Source organism: Hemitrygon akajei, chromosome 10, assembly GCF_048418815.1.
Source record: "Hemitrygon akajei chromosome 10, sHemAka1.3, whole genome shotgun sequence".
Classification (NCBI taxonomy): domain Eukaryota; kingdom Metazoa; phylum Chordata; class Chondrichthyes; order Myliobatiformes; family Dasyatidae; genus Hemitrygon; species Hemitrygon akajei.
The window spans coordinates 128,766,964-128,785,552 of record NC_133133.1 but is presented as its reverse complement, the minus strand read 5'-3'; the positions used below and the strand labels follow the sequence as shown (position 1 = coordinate 128,785,552).

At 46.2% G+C, this 18,589-nt stretch overlaps 1 protein-coding gene across 4 annotated transcripts in view; it reads left to right on the top strand.

The window, feature by feature from the left end:
- Nucleotides 1-18,589, top strand: part of dgki (diacylglycerol kinase, iota) — a 233,394-nt gene that overhangs the window by 119,092 nt on the left and 95,713 nt on the right. For all 4 annotated transcript variants that reach the window (XM_073058951.1, XM_073058953.1, XM_073058952.1 and 1 more), the window contains 4 exons: nt 25-120; nt 2,072-2,154; nt 13,751-13,811; nt 18,217-18,330. In XM_073058951.1, coding sequence (XP_072915052.1) covers nt 25-120; nt 2,072-2,154; nt 13,751-13,811; nt 18,217-18,330 — 354 coding nt within the window. The remainder of the gene's footprint in view (nt 1-24; nt 121-2,071; nt 2,155-13,750; nt 13,812-18,216; nt 18,331-18,589) is intronic.

Below are 18,589 nucleotides of genomic sequence, written 5' to 3'. Positions count from 1 at the left end.
AATGCTCTGACCTCTGCCTTTCAGGAAAGCAAGTGGAAGCCATTCATCATCAAGCCCATTCCGTCACCCTTGATGAAGCCACTTCTGGTGTTTGTAAATCCAAAGAGTGGTGGAAACCAGGTTGGTGGAGAAGGGGGGGAGAAAGGGAACCTTGTGCCCATCACCTCACTTGTTAGCCCAATACCCAAACTCTGCACTGCCTTTTCAGCGTGCATCATGTGGGCTTGGGTGACCACTCTTCACCGAGCACCTTCACTCCATCCAAGTCTCCTGGTTGTCAGCCATTTTCATGCTCCATCCCATTCCTGCACTGACATGACTGGGCAGTAGATGGAGACCATTAAAGATAAAGTTAGCTTTATTTGTCACATATTTATCAAAATGTCGAAACGCGCAGTGAAATTCGTCATTTGCTTCAAATAAAAATCAGTGAGGATTGTGCTAGATGGTCCCCAGTTGTCACCACGCTTCCAGTGCCCAAGACTCTCTAACCCTAACCATAACCACGGGTCTTTGAATTACGGAAGGAACCGGAGCCCCCGGAGGAAACCCATACTGCCGTGGGGGGAACGTACACATAGTGGTGGGAAATAAATCTGGTTTCAGGCGTTGTAATAATGGTATTCTGCCCCCCGTATTAGAGGACCTGCATCTCACATTCCATCTTGGTACCCTGAGACCGGGCAGTATGAGCACTGAATTACCTGACTTACAGTATCTGCTCCCCCTTGTCCCTACTCTCTTTACTCTCCCTTCCTGATACATCTGCCTCCATCACCAGATCTTACTCCCCTCCTCTCCATCTGCCCACCACCCACACACTCCTCCCACCTCTTCCCTCTCTCCATCTCACTCTATTTATTCCATGTCCGGTCTTCCTTTCCATCATTTCCACCTATCACCACCCAGCTTCTTACTCTCCTCCTCCCTCATCTTCTGCCAAACACCGCCCCCACCTTGCTATTCCTGCCAGCTCTTTCTCCACCCCTTCGCTCATTTTATACCAGTTATATCCTCGCTATCTTTCACAGCAGATCAACCCAAAATGCCAACTGTCCATGTCCCTCCTGACCCACCAGCATCTCGTGTGCTGCTCCAGATTCCAACATCTGCTGCCTCCTGTACCTGCGAAACAGCTCTTAGTGTATAAGCCTTCATAAATCAGGGCATTCAGTGCGAGTTAGGATATTATGTTGAATGGTATAAGACATTGGTGAGGAATTTGGAGTATTGTATGCAGTTCTGGTCATCTACTTATAGACAGATATCAATAAACGTGAAAGAGTGCGTGAAAAATTTACATGGATGTTGCCAGGACTTGAGGCGTGAGTTACGGAGAAAGGTTGAATAGTTTAGGACTTTATTCCCTGGAATGTAACAGAGATCTTATAGAAGTATACAAAATGATGAGGGGCATAGATAGGTAATTTCATTCAGGCCTTTCCCCTGAGGTTGGTTGAGACTAGAACTAGAGGTCATAGGTTTAGGGTGAAAGGTGCAAAACTTAAGGGGAACCTGCAGGGAAACTCTTTCACTTGGAGGGTGATGTGAGTATGGATCGAGCTGGCAGCAGAAGTGATGGATGTGGGCTCAACTGCAACATTTAAGAGAAGTTTAGATAAGTATATGGATGGGGAGACGTGGATTGCTATGGTCTGGGTGCAGGTAGATGGAACTAGGCAGAATAACCTGTCAGCATAGACCAGATGGGCCAAATGGCCTGTTTCTGTGCTGCAGTGCTCTATGATTCTATGGAGTTGCTGCTACCTTGCATCTCTCAGTCCTGTGCCCTCTTCCGATGACACACACACCACAGGGTCATCTCTCCCTTTCCCTGATTCTATTTGCTGATGGATTGAAGCACAGAATGTGCAGTCAGTAGGTTCCACAGCAGGACATCAGGGTGCTCAGTGTGCCCTCCATTCTACAAGCCCTGCCGAGTCAGACCGAGCTAATCGAGTGCTCTCCGTGGTCCAACCCCCACCGCCACCCCTCCCCAAGCCTGGTCATTGTTCTCTGTGGCTTCATCTTCCCTTTACATGTGTGTTTACTTTGTACATTTCTGTGACAGGGAAACAAGGTCCTACAGATGTTCATGTGGTGTCTAAATCCTCGGCAAGTCTTTGACCTCTCACAGGGAGGACCAAAAGAAGCGTAAGTCTAATGCCATGGTCACAGAACATCAGTCGTACTTCTGTGTGGTTGTTTGCATGGTAACTTCACCTGAGCGCACCACCGACCCATGTGTATGCACCACTTTCACAGCCACGGGGCTTGTGTTAGATATTTCCTGGAGCTCCACTTCTCTGATAAGCCTGGACGGTTGGATGTTACTATTATCCCACCACATTTAAAATTCATTTTTATACTGCATTATAATAACTTGTCCAGGAAGCTCAGTAAGTTTAGACCATAAGACATAGAAACAGAATTAGGCCATTCAGCCCAACAAGTCTGTTCTGGCATTCAGTCATGGCTGATTTATATTCCTTCTTAACCTTATTCTCCTCCCTTTTCCCCATAACCTTTCCATGCCCTCACTAATCAAGAAGCTATCAACACCCACTTTAAATATACGCAATGACTTGGCTTCCGCAGTTGTCTTGGGAATGAATTCAAAAGTTTAAAGGTTCATTTATTATCAAAGTATACAACTCTGAAATTCTTCTTCTCTGGGTAGCCGTGAAACCAAGAAAGAAAAGCTAGGCAGCACGATCATTAACCCCCAAAGCCCACCTCCCCCCACAAAAAAGACAAACAAAACAGATCAGGTATATCGACCCCCAAATCTGCTCCCCCGCACAAAAAAAGAAAGATCAGGCAAAAAAACCATAGAATATAAAAAAAACTGTAAGACTGAAAAATGTCTACAGTCCAAGTCCACATCCAAAACACAGAAAATCTGGGGAATATTTTCCGGGCAGAGCGGCAGGCTCCCCCTCTCTGATAGCAGAGCAATCACAAGGCAGGCAGCCGGTACTCATCTTCCGCGTTCGGCTCTTCCATCGCTTTAATCAGCACGCAATGGGAGCTTTAATCGGTGAAATGGACTCGAACATCAGCTTGCTCCCTGTCCGGCCACCTGCTCACTGTGAGGTTTTGTGCATGCTGCCTCGGTCTCCTGGAATCCTCTCAGAGACTGTAGGGTGCTAAAGCACCCAAAAGATCACCAAACTTCCGTATTCGCCTCGATGTTTCAATCCCCCTCATCGCTTTAATGGGCAAAATGGTGACGGCTATTGGCTTGTCCACAGTCTGCTCACCGCCTCTGAGGCTGCAGAGTGCTGGAACACCCAAATGACCTCCAAACAGCAAATCACAGGTTCAACAGCTCCAGAATCACATCCAAGACAAAAAACAAACGTAAAAGACATAGAAGTGAAATTTATGGTTTCATGATCTATCCAGAAGATGTTGACTAAAGGAGTGTTGTGCGCAGTCACCATCTTGATTGACCAGAAGGTGTTTTCCACAAATTCACCACCTCTGGCTAAAGAAATTCCTCTTCATCTTTCTTACAAAGGGATGCCCTTCTATTCGGAGTCTGTGCCCTTTGGTCCTAGACTCCACCACTACAGGAAACGTCCTTAACATGTCCACTCTAGACTTCTCAATATTCGGTAAATTTTAATGAGACCCTCCCCCCTCCATTCCAGTGAGTACAGGCCCAGAGACATTAAACATTCCTCATGTTAACTGTTCTATTCCCAGGATCACGCTCATAAACTTCCTCTGGACCCTCTCCAGTGCCAGCACATCCCTGCTTAAATAAGGGGCCCAAAAGTGCTCACAGTACTCAAAATATGGTCTGATAAATTCCTTATACAAGCTCAGCATTACATCCTTGCTTTGATATTCTAGTCTTCCTGAAATGAATGCTAACATTCCATTTGCTTTCCTTATTACCAACTCTACCTGAAAGTTAACCTTTATGGAATCCAGCCCTTTGCCTTTTCCACTTATCACCACCCACCTGGCTTCACCTATCACTGTCCAGCTTGTGCTCCTTCCCCTCTCTCACCCTATCTTTTTATTCCAGCATCTTCTCCCTCCCTTTCCATTCCAAATGAAGGGTCGACTGTTTATTCATTTCCATAGGTGTTGCCTGACCTGCTGAGTTCCTCCAGCATTTTGTGTGTACTGATTTAGGGAATCATGCATGAGGACTCTCAAGTCCCTTTGAGCCTCTGATTTTTGAATTCACTCCCCATTTCGAAAATATTCAGTACCTTTATTCCTTCCACCAAAGTGCATGGCCATGCACTGTATTCCATCTGCCACTTCTTTGCCCATTCTCCTTTCAAACGCCCCTCAATCGTTAACCCTTTCGTTCCCAGGATTATTATCACAAAACTTCCTTTGGGTCCTCTCCTCTCCAAAACTAGCCAATCCTTCATAGACGTGGCTCCCAAAAAGATTTAGTACAGGTCGACCCAAAGTTATAAATCGCTGACTTGAGCAAGTGTTCAGAAGATCAGCAGGTGGATTTTCCAGCTGTTGTGGGGCTGTGGTAAAGGTCTGGCATATGGGAATTAGGTTCATACAATACCTGAATGGTTGAATTAAACATCCTGGATTAACCTCATGTTGCCCTTGGTTGGCCTATATTTTAACTTAAGTGCGTTGCCAAGAGTCTGCTTTTCAAATTGTAAATTGATTTATTATTGTCACATGTACTAAGATGCAATGAAAAACTTAGTTTTGCATGCTATTCCTATAGATCATTTCAACACATTAGTACGTTGAGGTAATACGGGGGGAAAAGCAATAACAGAATGCAGAATAAAGTGTCACAGTTACTGGGAAAGGGCAGTCCAGGCAGTCATTAAGGTGCAAGGCCATAACAGGGTAGATTGTGAGGTCATGAGTTTGCCCTTATGGTCTTAGGAGATAGTTCAAGAGTCTTATCGCAGGAGGGTAGATGCTTTCCTTGAGCCTGGTCGCACCTGCTTTCAGGCTTTTGTACCTTCTGCACATTGGCGAGGGGAGAAGAAGGAATGATCAGGGTGGGTTATGTGCTTGCTTTACCGAGCCAGTGAGAAGTATAGACAGAGTCCATGAGGAGACTGGTGAGCTGATTTCTGTGATGCGCTGAGCCATGTTTAAAACTCTGCACTGTCTTGGTTTTGGGCTGATTAGGGCATAACCAAGCTGATTGGATACTTTCTGTAGTATATCGATTAAAAATTGATACTGGTCGGCGGGGACATGCCAAATTTCTTCGGCCTCCTGAAGAAGTAGACTTGTTTGGGTCACGAATAGGTCTCAGGAACAAAAGTCTGTGGTTACCTGGTTGAGGACCTGTAAAACAACTGAGAAACCCCCAGAGCTCAAGTCTACAATGCTAATTAGTGCAATTAAACAATTGTGGAGTTTACTGTAATTAAGTAATTGCTGTGTACAGAGGTGATTTGCCTTGGAGCTTTCTGACAATACACTTCATGGATATTGCCCACGCAAAGGTTCCAAACAAATGTATAGTTGGCTTTGCATGAGATATCTTGATGACAGTGTGCACTCTTCAAGGTGAGATCAGACTTCCCTTACACGATATGTACAGTGATTCGGTTACTGGATTAGAAATCCAGCAGGTGTGAGTTCAAACACTGCTGTGGAAATTGGGAAAAGTAACCCTTCAGTGTAATCAGAGGTGGAAAATAATCTATCCCACACTCAGGTCATGACAGAAGTGATAAATTCCACCACTGTATGTTGTAGGTAAAATGGTATGCTTGGGCGAGTCTTTTCTACCATTGTATGACTGAGAGTAAACATAAACTGCAGATGCCAGAAATATGAAATAAAAACAGCAAATACTAGAAACGCTCAACTGGTCGTGCAGCGTCTATGGAGAGTGAACCTGAGTCATGTAGCGTTAGTATTTATTTCAAGAGGACTAAAATATAAAAGCGAGGATGTATAAGGCCACACTTGGAATATTGTAAGCAGTTTGGTGCCCCTTATCCTAGAAAGGAGGTGCTGACTTCAGAGAGGGTCCAGTGGAAGGTCATGAGAACGATTCTAGGAATGTAAGAGGAGCATTTGATGGCTCTGGGCCTGTGCTCACTGGAGTTCAGAAAAATGAAAGGGGATCACATTGAAACATTGAAAGGCCTCAAAAGAGTGGATGTGGAGATGATGTTTCCTGTAGTGGAGGTGTCTAGAACCCGAGGGCACAGCTTCAGAAAAGAAGGATGTCACTTTAGAACAGAGATGAGAAGGAATTTCTTTTGCCAGAGGACGGTGAATGTTGGAATTCATTGCCACAGCTAGCTGTGGAGGCCAAGTCATTGGGTATATTTGAAACAGTGGTTGATGGGTTCCTGATTAGTAAGGGTGTCAAACGTTACAGGAAGAAAATAGGAGAATGGGGTTGAGAGGGATAATAAATTAGCCATAATGGAACAGTGGAGCAGACATATTCTGCTAATGTGTCTTGTGATCTTATGGTCTTAATGTTTCAGGACTGCAACCTTGCATCAGAACTGATGAAGGGTCATCTGTATTAACTTTGTTGTTCTCCCCACAGACGCTGCTTGCCCTGCTGAATATTTCCAGCATTTGTTGTTTCCATTTCAGTGTGGGTAGAAGGTTCAACAATTTGATCTGACAATTCCTGAGCATTCAAATTGAAATATACCGAATATCAGGTTGGCTCCAGGGATGAGGGGATTAAGCTCTGAGGAGAGATTGATTCACCTGGGACTAGAGTCATAGGATAATACAGCACAGAAACAAGCCTTTCGGCCCATCTAGTCCATGCCAAGCCGTTAATCTGCCTAGTCCCATCAACCTGCACCCAGACCAGAGCCCTCTATACCCTTCTCATTCATCTACCTATCCAAACTTCTTTTAAATGTTGAAATTGAACCTGCATCCATCACTAGCACTGGCAGCTCATTCTCACTGCTCTCTGAGTGAACAGGTTTTCCCTCATGTTCCCCTTAAACATTTCACCTTTTCCCCCTAGCCCACAACCTCTAGTTGTATTCTCACCCAGCCTCAGTGGAATAAGCTTGGTTGCATTTACGCTATCTATACCCTCATAATTTTGTATACCTCTATCAAATCTCACTTCAATCTTCTATGTTCGAGGGAATAAAGTCCAAACCCATTCAATCTTTCACTATAGCTCAAGTCGTTGCAACATCCTTGTAAATTTTCTCTGCAGTCTTTCACCCTTCTTTACATCTTTCCTGTGGGTAGGTGGTCAAAACTGCACACAATACTCCAAATTTGGCCTTACCAACATCTTATACAATTTCAACATATTACAGCTCCCCTACCCATATATTGACTTATGAAAGCCAATGTGCTAAAAGTTTTTTTTATGAGCCTATCTACCTGTGACACCACTTTCAAGGAATTATGGATCTGTATTCCCAGATCTTTCTGTTCTACAGCACATCTCAGTGGCCTACCGCTTACAGTACTGTGTAAGCCCTACCTGGGTTGGTCCTCCCAAAGTGTAATGCCTCACACATATCTGCATTAAATTCCATCTGCCATTTTTCCAGCTGATGCAGATCCCACTGCAAGCTTTGATGGTTTCCCTTGCTGTCCACAGATCTTGGTGTCATCCACAAATTTGATGATCCAGTTTACCACATTTTCATCCAGATCGCTGATATAGATGACAAACAACAATGGACTCAGCACTGAGCCCTGTGGCACTCCACTAATTACAGGCTTCCAGTCAAAGAGGCAACCATCTACTACCACTCTCTGGCTTCTCCCACAAAGCCAATGTCTAATCCAATTACTACCTCATCTTGAATGTCAGGCGACTAAACCTTCTTGACCAATCTCCCATGTGGGACCTTATCAAAGGCCTTGTTGAAGTCTATGTAGACAACATCTACTGCCTTGCCTTCATCAACTTTCCAAGTAACTTCCTCAAAAATCTCTATATAAGATTGGTTATTTACGACTTACCACACACAAAGCCATGTTGACTATCCCAAATTAATCCTTGTCAATCCAAATACTTATATATTCATTCCCTTAGGATACCTTCCAATAAATTTCCCAATACTGATGTCAGGCTCTCAGCCTATAATTTCCTGGCCTATTCTTAGAACCTTTTTTAAACAATGGAACAACATTAACTATCTTCCAATTCCCCCTGTATCTCACCTGTGGCTAACAATTTTTTAAACACGTATCTCTACTAGGCCCCCTGCAATTTCTGCAGTTGCCTCCCACTGGGTCTGAGTGAATATCTTGTCAGGCACTGAGGATCTATCCACCATAATATGCCTCAAAACAGCAAACTCCCCTCCTCCTCTGTAATCTGTATAGGGACACTGACCTCGCTGTTGCATTTCCTCACATCTACAGATTCTGTGTCCATCTCCTGAGTAAATACAGATGCAAAAAATCTATTTAAGATCTCTGCCATCTCCTTCAGCTCCACACATAGAATACCACTATGATCTTCCAGAGGTCAATTTTGTCCCTTGCTATCCTTTTGCTCTTACTATGTCTGTAGAACCCCTTAGGATTCTCATTCACCTTATCTGGTAGGGCAACCTCATGTCTTCTTTTAGCCCTCTTGATTTCCTTCTTCATTTTTTACACTCCTCGGGTACCTCATTTGTTCCTACCTGCCTATACCTGCTATGCACCTCCTTCTTTTTCTTAACCAGGGTCTCACTAGCTCTCAAAAACCAAAGTTCCCTAAACCTGTTATCCTTGCCTTTTATTCTAACAGAAACATAGAAAATGTATTCTCAAAATTTCTCTTTTGAAGGCCTCCCACTTATCAAGTACACCTTGGCCAGAAAATAGCCTATCCCAATCCACTCTTGTTAGATCCTTTTCGAAACCATCAAAGTTGGACTTTCTCCAATTTCAAATCTCAACCCGAGGACCAGGCCAATCTTTAAACTAATGGCTTTATGATCACAAGATGCAAAGTGTTCCCCTAAGATAAGCTTCTCTTGCCTGCCCTCTCTTATTCCTTAATCAGGGATCTAGTATCACACTCTCTCTAGGTGGGACTTCAGTGTACTGATTAAGGAAGCTTTCCTGAACACATTTGACAAACTCTATCCCATCCAGTTCTTTTACACTCTGGGAGACCCAGTCAATATGTGGAAAGTTAAAATCACCTACGGTACTATCACAACCTTATGTTTCTTGCAACAGTCTGCAATCTCTCTACAGATTTGCTCCTCTAGATCCTGTGGACTGTTTGGTGGTCTATAGTATGATCCCATTATCGTGATCATTGCTTTCTCATTCCTACCCATAAAGCCTCATTAAACAAGCTCTCCAGTCTGTCCTGTCTGAGCACTTCTGTGATCTCTTCCCTGACTAGTAATGCCCCCTTTCCATTTTATTCCCTCCCACTCTATCATGTCTAAAACAAAACACTGGAATAATGAGCTGCCAGTCCTGCCCCTTCTGCAACCAAGTCTCACTAATGTCTACAATGTCATAATTCCACGTACTCATCTGCCTTTCCTACAATACTCCTGTGCAGCTCAGAAATTTAGTGCCACCATGCTCAACCTTTTGATTCCTGACTTCTAGTCGGCTTAGTAACATCTTTCTCCACAAACACTCCACTATCTGTTCCGGCGTTCTGCTTACCATCCCCCGAAACTCTAGTTTAAACAACCCCTCCCCACTACCCCATGCATCAGAAGCATGCCTTCATGCTAAACCCCCCACCACCCTGTTTAGATGCAAATTGTCCCTTCTGTACAGGCCACACCTTCCCTGGAAGGGAACCCAATGATCCAATAATCTGAAGCCCTCCCTCCTGCACCGACTCCTTACCCACATGTTAAGCTGTATGATCTTCCTATTTCTGGCCTCACCAGCACATGGCATGGGTAGTAATCCTGTGATCACAACCCTGGAGACCCTGTCTTTTAACTGCACTTAACTCTCTGAACTCATTTTGCAGGACCTCGCATCCCTCCTACCCATGTCATGGGTGCCGACGCGGACCACAACCTCTGGCTTCTCACCCTCCCACTTAAAAATTCTGTGCACTGGGTCCAAGATGTCCCTGACCCTGGCACCTGGGAGGCAACATACCATCCAGGAGTCTCGTTCTTGTCCACAGAACCACCTCCTGTTCCCTGAACCAATGAATCCCCTATCACTACAGCTTCCCTCTTCCCCCCACCCTTCCCTTCTGAACCACGGAGCCAGACTCAGTGCCAGAGACACGACCACTGTGGCTTTCCTCTGCTAGGTCATGCCCCTAGCATTATCCACAGTGGTGTTGAGGGGTAGACTGAATAGCTGACTTTCCCCTTTCCCCCTTGTGATGGCCAACCAGTTACCTGCATCCTGCACCTTGGGTGTAACTACCTCCCTGTATGTCCTGTCTATCAATCCCCCCCCCCCCCCCCCCCGCCTTCCAGCTCCAGCTTCTTCATACGGTCTGTTGGAAGCTGCAACTGGATGCACTTCTTACAGGTGTATTCTTCAGGGACACTGGAGTTCTCCCTGCCTTCCCACATCAACCAAGATGAGCATTCCACTGTTCTGCCTGGCATCCACACTGCTCTAACTGTGCAATAAGAAATAAAGCAAGAATGAGTAACTAAAAAGCCTACCTATGGCCTACGTTTCTCCTCGCCAAAGACTCAACTCCCCCACTCTAACGCTGGCTTGCCCACGCAATGACCGCTCTGCTTAAACCTAACTCACTTTATTGGACCTCTCCTAGTGCCTTATTATGCACAGTCCAGTGTCGCCTCAGAAACTGTGGTGTGCAAAATGTGCCGACTGCCCGCGCTCACGTCTTTAAAACTCTGTGTCCCTCTATGCAATCCAATGTCTCCTTGGGAACTGTGGCACGCAAAATGTCACTATGTGACCATACTCACCGGAATTCAGAAGAACGAGATGGGATCTTATAGAAACGTATAAAACTATGAAAGGGATAAATAAGATAGAGGCAGGAAGGTTGTTTCCACTGCTAAGTGAACTAGAACTAGGGGACATAGCCTGAAGATTCGAGGGAATGGATGTAGGCATATTTCAAATGGCGTAGCTGTAAGAGTATCTCAGATGATGCAGGTATGCCCAGTGATGTTAACTTAGGGATGTAGACATCTCTCCAGCATTCTTTCTGGCAAGCAAGTTAATGCTTCAAATCTGATGACTCAGTATCGGGGGAACCAGATGGTCTTGGTTGCGTAGTACAGACAGCCTAGGAGTGCATCGATAGATTCTTGCACCGAAGCACCTTCTTGCTTGAATATTGGTGTGGAGATGGATGGGAAAATGCACCCGAAGGAGCTGGATCTTACCCTGTGTTAAATGCATGTGTCTGAGAGTGGGCCGAAGTGGATCTGCCTACGAGGGCTGACTGGGCCGCAGGCATCAAGACCTGAAGCCATAACCTGACAGCTGTCACTTACGATGATCCAGGAGGAGGCCATTCATCCCTTTAGGGGCTAGTTACTGAAAACTGGGGTGTGTAGGAACTCACTGCTGAGCCTCTGGAATTCTCTAATGTGACTGTGATTGAGACAGGCACTATAGCAAGATTTAACATAGACCTGGGCAGTTACATGGATTGGAAAGGTTTTAGAGGGATATGGGTCAAATGGGGGCAAATGGGACCTACTTAAGATGGACATCCTGGTTGGCATGGATGAGCTGGAATTGAAAAGCTTGTTTCCCTGCTGTGTGATTTTACGACTCTGTCCCACAAGGTTCTGGAAGATACATCATTGAAGGCACTGAGAAAGGAAGTGGACACAGTTTTGATAGATCAGGGCACTGAGGGCTATGGGGAATGGACACAGGAGTAGAGATGTCGTCTGTGGGCAGATCGGCCAGGGCAGGCTTGAGGGGCCAAGTGGTCTGCTCCTGTTTTCTTCAGGTCTTCAGTTCCATTTCTTGTCCGTTCTCACCAGTGCAATCCCATCAGTGTCATTCTTATTTCTGTGTAACGTACAACTTATTCTCCTCACAAGCCCATCTATTCGATTGTTCTGCCACTTACCCGCGGAGCAACAATTTACAGTGGCCAAATTGACCCACCATCCAATAATTAATTGAACTACTTTTCATAGACAAGGTCTACATCTAACTATACCTCTATCTGGTCCCCAGTACTTCCAACTTCTCCAGTTTATCCCACACTAGGAATCATTGCTTCCTACTGATAAGCTGATAGAGGCCCCATGGGCTTGAAAGAGGGCAGAGAAAATTTTCAATGATGTTGCTGGGACTTGAGAATCTGAGTTACAGGGTTGAATGCTTTAGGATTTTACTCACTCGAGTGTAGGAGAATGAGGGAAGATCTTATACTGGTATACAAAATACTGAGGGGCAGGGTACGTAAGTGCAAGCTTTTTTCCCTGAGGTTGGTTGAGACAAGACCTGGAGGTCATAGGTTTAGGGTGAAAAGTGAAGTATTTAAGGGGAACCTGAGGGAGAGCTTCTTCATTCAGAGGGTGGTGCGAGTGTGGAATGAGCTGCCAGTGGTGGTGGTGGATGTGGGTTCAATTGCAGCAAATAAGAGAAGTTTGCATAGGTACATGGGTGGGTTGCTGTGGTCTGGGTGCAGGTAGGTAGAACCAGGCAGCAGACCAGGTCATCACGGCCTAGATAGGCTGAAGGGCCTGTATTTATGCTGTAACGCTCTATGACTCTACTTAGCAGATCATGCAGCGAGTACTAATACTGGAAATATGCAGTGGGTCAGGCAGCATCTGTGGAGAGAGTAATGGAGTTAATGTTTCAGTTCAATTGAGAAGGAGGGGTGGAGAGAACAGAGGGCAAATTGGAAAGGCTGTGAGTGGTCAGGTACAGGTCCTCACCCTGCCCTCTGACCCACCATCGATACCTGATCGACAGCAGGCTGTAGAGGACTGCTGCTCCTGTGCCATTGCTTCGCAATTCCTGAGACCCAGGTTCTGTCTCGACTTCCGACATTGTCCATGCGGAGTTCGCAGGTTCTCCCTGTGACCGTGTGAATACCCACCACCTGCGTTATCCAGTTCCCTCCTATGTCCCGAAGATGTGCTGGTTGGACAGTTAACAGGCCGCTGGAAATTGTCCCAAGTGTGTATGTGAGTGCAGAATCTGGGAGGTGTCGATGGGAACATGGGGAGAATAAATGGGATTGGTACATAGAACAGCAATCTGTATATAGGCCATTCGGCCCACAATGTTATTGCAACCTACTGCATGATCAATCTCACTTTTCCCTCCCAGGTAGCCCAGGGTTGGTGTAGGATTGATGTAGATGAATGATGTTTGGTGCCTTGCAGTAGCTCTCTACAGAATTCTAGGATGTGGATATACTTAGTACTAATTTATTGAGACACAGTGCAGAATAGGCCCTTTTAGCCAAGACACCCAGGAATCACCTCCTGATTTAATCCTAGCCTTATCAGGGGACAATTTACAATGGCCAATTACCCTACCAGGAGGGTTAATCTTTGGACTCTGGGAGGAAGCCAGAGCACCCTGAGGAAACCCACGCCCTCACTGGGACGGTGTACAATCTTACAGCGACGGGAATTGAACCCAGGTCGCCTGTATTGTACCACTACGCTACCGTTAGAATGGCTTCAGTATCCGAAGCTGGATTCGGTACTATATATCCAGAGTGTTAGTAAGAATAGTGTTAGTATTCTGTATCTAGAATTGTATGGATTTTACTTCACGGGTGTGAGCTGTACCCCAGAACAGCACTTTGAATTGTACCTGCTGGTTTTACTGTTTACCTGTGCGACTCTTTGGTAAATGTCTCCTGTTTCCTAAACAGTTTGGAGCTCTACAGAAAGGTGGCCAACCTGCGGATTCTGGCCTGTGGCGGCGACGGAACGGTATGTATGGATAGCGAACGAACGAACTCGTCCAGCATATGAACGAGGAAACGTACGAGTAACGTACTTGGTTTCCTTGTGCTGTGTGTGCTCCAGGAGCGGGAGCTGGTTGTGAAGGTGGGGGGAGGGTGGATGTCTGTACTTGATTCTCTTCTTGTGGATATCCACAAAATGCACAGGAGGAATCCCCGAGGGCTGCGCCTCCCTCCGCACCTTCATGTTTCCAGATCTGAGGAAAACGAGCCAGTTTTAAAAATCATATCCCACTATACATCTAGCTCCTCTTGAGAACAGTTTAGATTATGCCAATCCTCTTAGCATCATAGTCTGGGGCCACACGGAGACCTTTTCTCACCGTCAGTCTCGATACAGAAGTATGAGTCTGTCAATGTTGTTTGATTTGCCGTTGCTTTGTTCCTACCTCAGCAAGGTCTAGGGAATCCAAGCCCCTGATTACTGTTAAATGATCGTATGAAGAGAGGGAGTGGGTTTTTAGCGCATGGTGGAAGAGACGGGAGGTTCGGGGCAGTGCGGGTAGTGGGCCGTTTAACTCGGGGGTAATTCACTAACTTCAGTAAAGAATGGGATGAAGTACTGAGCTTGGCTCGCAGACGCGCCAGCCAAAAAACAGATGACATGGCCCGGGCCAACCCTTGCCCTGCTTAATTCATGGTACAGGGAGTGAGTGACCAGGACAGGCTACAGTGCTTGAAGCTCGCACCCCCGCCCCTTTCAGTGGGGCGTAAGTGTTGGTGGGCGCTCTACAACAGAGTTTATCCTAGGAATCCGTGAAGATTGCGCCCGCGGTCGATTAATTTGTCTGTCAGGACTGTCATCCCGCTGGCTCCCGACCCAAGGCGGTACAGTGCATGCTGGGCTGAGCACTCCAAGATCGATCTCGGACCCATCCACGATTCCCTCTGCAGATCACCAGCCTCTTACAGACAATCGTTCATCTGTCCAACACCAGACAGACACATTCGAACTGGCCTATGCACAGAGTATGGGCTGCTAAGAGTGATTAGTCGACGGTTCTTTGCAGCAATTAAAATCCATTATCATGGTGTGCTCCACCGGGGTGCGGTCCCTCCTGTAGTAACCTCGAGAACCACTGAAGGACAGGTTGCCGGAGGCTGCGAGAGCTCTCTCCACGCCAGTTTTGACGACGCATTGTCCGGGGACGGCGGGAAGCTGAGAAGCTGTTGGCGAACGGGGATTTGGGGTCTATATTCCAGCCACACACGAGGAAGTTTACAGGAAAGCTGGTGATGGCATAGCAGTGCGTGGACTTTAGCAAGACATTTGACAAGGTCCGACATGGCAGATTGGTTAAGAAAGTTCAGTTGCTTGACATTGAAGATGAGATAGTAAATTGGATTCGACACTGGCTCTGCGGGAGAAGCCAGAGAGTGGTAGTAGATGGTTGCCTCTCTGACTGGAGACCTGAGATTAGTGGTGTGCCCAGGGATCCGTGGTGGGTCCTTTGTTGTTTCTCATCTATGTCAACTATCTGGATGATGATATGGTTAACTGGATCAGCAAATTTGTGGATGACACCAAGATTGGGATGGTAGTAGACAGTGAAAAAGACTATCAGAGCTTGCAGTGGGATCTGGACCAGATGGAAAAATGGCAGACGGAATTTAATGTGTGAAATGTTGCACGTTGGTAGGACCAACCGGGGTAGATCTTACACTGAATAAGAGGACATTGAGAAGTGTGATAGATCAAAGAGATTTGGGAATACAGGTTCACAATTCATTGAAAGTGGAAGCACAGGTAAATAGGGTCGTAAAGAATGTCTTTGGCACATTGCACTTCATAGATCAAAGTATTGAGTACAGGGGATGGGATGTTATGTTGATGTTGTATAAGAAGTTAGTGAGGCCTGATTTGGAGTATTAGTGCAGTTTTGGTCACCTACCTACAGGAAAGATGTAAATAAGGTTGAAAAATTACAAGAATGCTACTAGGACAGGAGGGCCTGGGTTATAAGGAAAGATTGGACGGGGTAGGACTTCATTTCCAGGAATGTAGAAGATTGTGGAGAGATTTGATAGCAGTATACAAAATTATGAGGGGTATAGATAGGGTAAAGCAAGCAAACTTTTCCACTGAGGTTGGGTGGGACTACAACTAGAGGTCATGGGTTAAGGGTGAAGGATGAAATGTTTAAGGGAAAACGTGAAGGGAAACTTTTTCAGCCGGGGGTTGTGAAAGTGTGGAATGAGCTGCTGGCACAAGTGGTGCATGCACGCTTGATTTCAACGTTTAAGATAAGTTTAGGTCAAGTGTGGGGGCTATGGTCTGGTTGCAGGTTGATTGGACTAGGCAGTTTAAATGGATCTACATAGCATCACAGCACAGAAACAGACCCTTTGGCCCATCTAATCCCTGCCAGCTTTGTCTTCTACTTACTCTTATCTACTGGAATCCAGACCACTGCCCTCCCTCAGTACCTCTCTCAACTGTGTACCTATACAGATTTCTCTTAAATATTATGAATGAACCCACATCCATGACTTCCACTGTCAGTTCGTTCCACACTCTCACCACCCCCTGAGTGAAGAAGTTGCCCCTCATGTTCCCATTAAACATTTTAACTTTTACCTTAACCTCTGGTTGTAGTCTCATCCGTCCTCAGTGGAAAAGTCTGTTTACATAAACTGATCTATATTACTCATAAATTTGTTTAGCTCTATCAAATATCCCATCTCCCACGCTCCAGGGACTGAAGTCTGTGTTTTTCTGCGGGAAGAGCTCTGTCAACACCACATTTGTTTGGCTATACCTGAAAAAGTCTATTATCATTCTAAACTTCCCTTTTGCAAATTGTTCCAGACAGATGAGCCAATTAGTGCCCCTAGCTAATTTTGTTCCCTCAGTGCAGCTTTAAAAAGATGATTGGTGGCCCCAGGTGAATGGGACCATCATTGGGGCAGGCATGCTGATGGGCAAGGATTGTGTGCTCCCTTACAGGGGGAGGTAGTGTGATTAAAGAGGGACTGCAGTCTTTCAGTACCTCAGGCTTGCCCTCAAACATAGATCACTATTCCACACCCAGCTCAGTACAGCCATGGGAAACTGACTCTCCTGCTCAGTGGATAGCTCTCCATCATCCTTAGACACCTGTTCCTGAAGTAGATAGAGAGCTGGATGTCAGGGAAGGGGCGCTATCCCTTTTGATGACTGGGCTCAGCCACAGGATTGGAGGTGAACTGATGAGGGGTAGCTGGTGAGGAGTCTCCATGCACCAAGATGAATAACATTGAGACGCTAAAGGCTGAGTGCTGTAGTGTGTCACCTCTGTACGTGACTTATGATTCCAAGGCTCAGAGTGCAAACTTCCTTTATTCCTGAGTTACTTCATTTCTTCCCATGCTCTCTTACAACCTGCCCCCCCCCTGAATAGTTGCTCCCCCCTTTCACCCAGCAGGATGGCCCTCCCTGTACTCCAGAAGGTAGGAAACACTCAGCAGGTGAGTCGGCAACCGTAGGGAGAGAACTGGAGTTGACACCTCAGGCCATCTCTCTCTCTGCTCTCCCCTCTCTTGTCCACTGGCATTACCTGATCAGAGGCAGTACAGTTTTTGTTTTTGCTTTACTTGTCTCTCCTTGGGGCTCTGGACTTCAATGCCCCTGTTACCCATCTGGTTGGTCTGGAGTCACGTGCAGGCCAGACAGGGTAAGGATGGCAGACCCCCCACACACCGAAGACTATCGGTGAAATGCATTAGATTTTTTTGAGGTAGCTTGTGGATTTGAACACGGGGAATCTGGATTGCCACTGCGGTAACTACTATGGTTTAACTGCTGTCCTGCCGCGGTGGGTGAGGGGATGGAGTGGGAGAAGTTGGAAGGGGGGCTGGTGGAGGGGAGGGTATGACGGTTGCAATCTCACCCCTACCAGCGGCTAACATCAGCACTCACTCTGCACTGAGTGCCCTGGAGGACCCCTGAGGCCAGTGAGCCCGGCACTGCGTTGGCAATTGATGGCTGACTGTTGACAGTGAACGGTGCACTGGAACTGGGAAGCTCAAACCAATTAAAAATTCAATACAAATCAGGTCCGGATGTATAATTGGATCCCAGGTCTGCTGAGGACTGGAGGTTGGAATTAATGTGCAGTACAAAATGGGTTTTTTAATCTGTAACTTCCTCCAATGCTGTTGTTATTGCTGATATTACAGGTTTAAAATGTCAAATGTGGGCACAGTTTTGAACTAGAAGTTATATAGTTCCTCCTACACTCAATACCCTGGCATGCCTCCACTTTGACGTTAAGGGGTCAGACTCTGAAGCTGATGTTCAGTGATGTACATTCTCTGTCTGTCTCTCTCTTGCACTCTCTCACTCCCTCTCTTCCCCTCTGTGTCTGTCTGTCTGTCTCTCTCTCTCCGTCCAGGTTGGCTGGATTCTTTCCTTGTTGGATGAACTACAGCTCAAACCCCAGCCTCCTGTTGCAGTCCTCCCGCTGGGGACGGGAAATGACCTGGCCCGTACTCTCAACTGGGGAGGGGTAGGTACCTCGCTCACTAGCCCATGGGTACACATGGAACGCTGGACATCAGAAATCAAAATGCAGATGCTGGAAACCCAAAATAAAACTGGAAAATGCTGGAAACACTAAGCAGGTCGGTTGGCATCTGTAGAAAAGAGAGTCGTAGTTCTGGGACTGAGACCCTTCATCAGAACTGGGAAAGAGGGAACATTAAGATAGTATTCAGGAACGGAAAAAGTGGGTGAGAGATGGGTGGGATAAAGACAGCAGGAAAGGT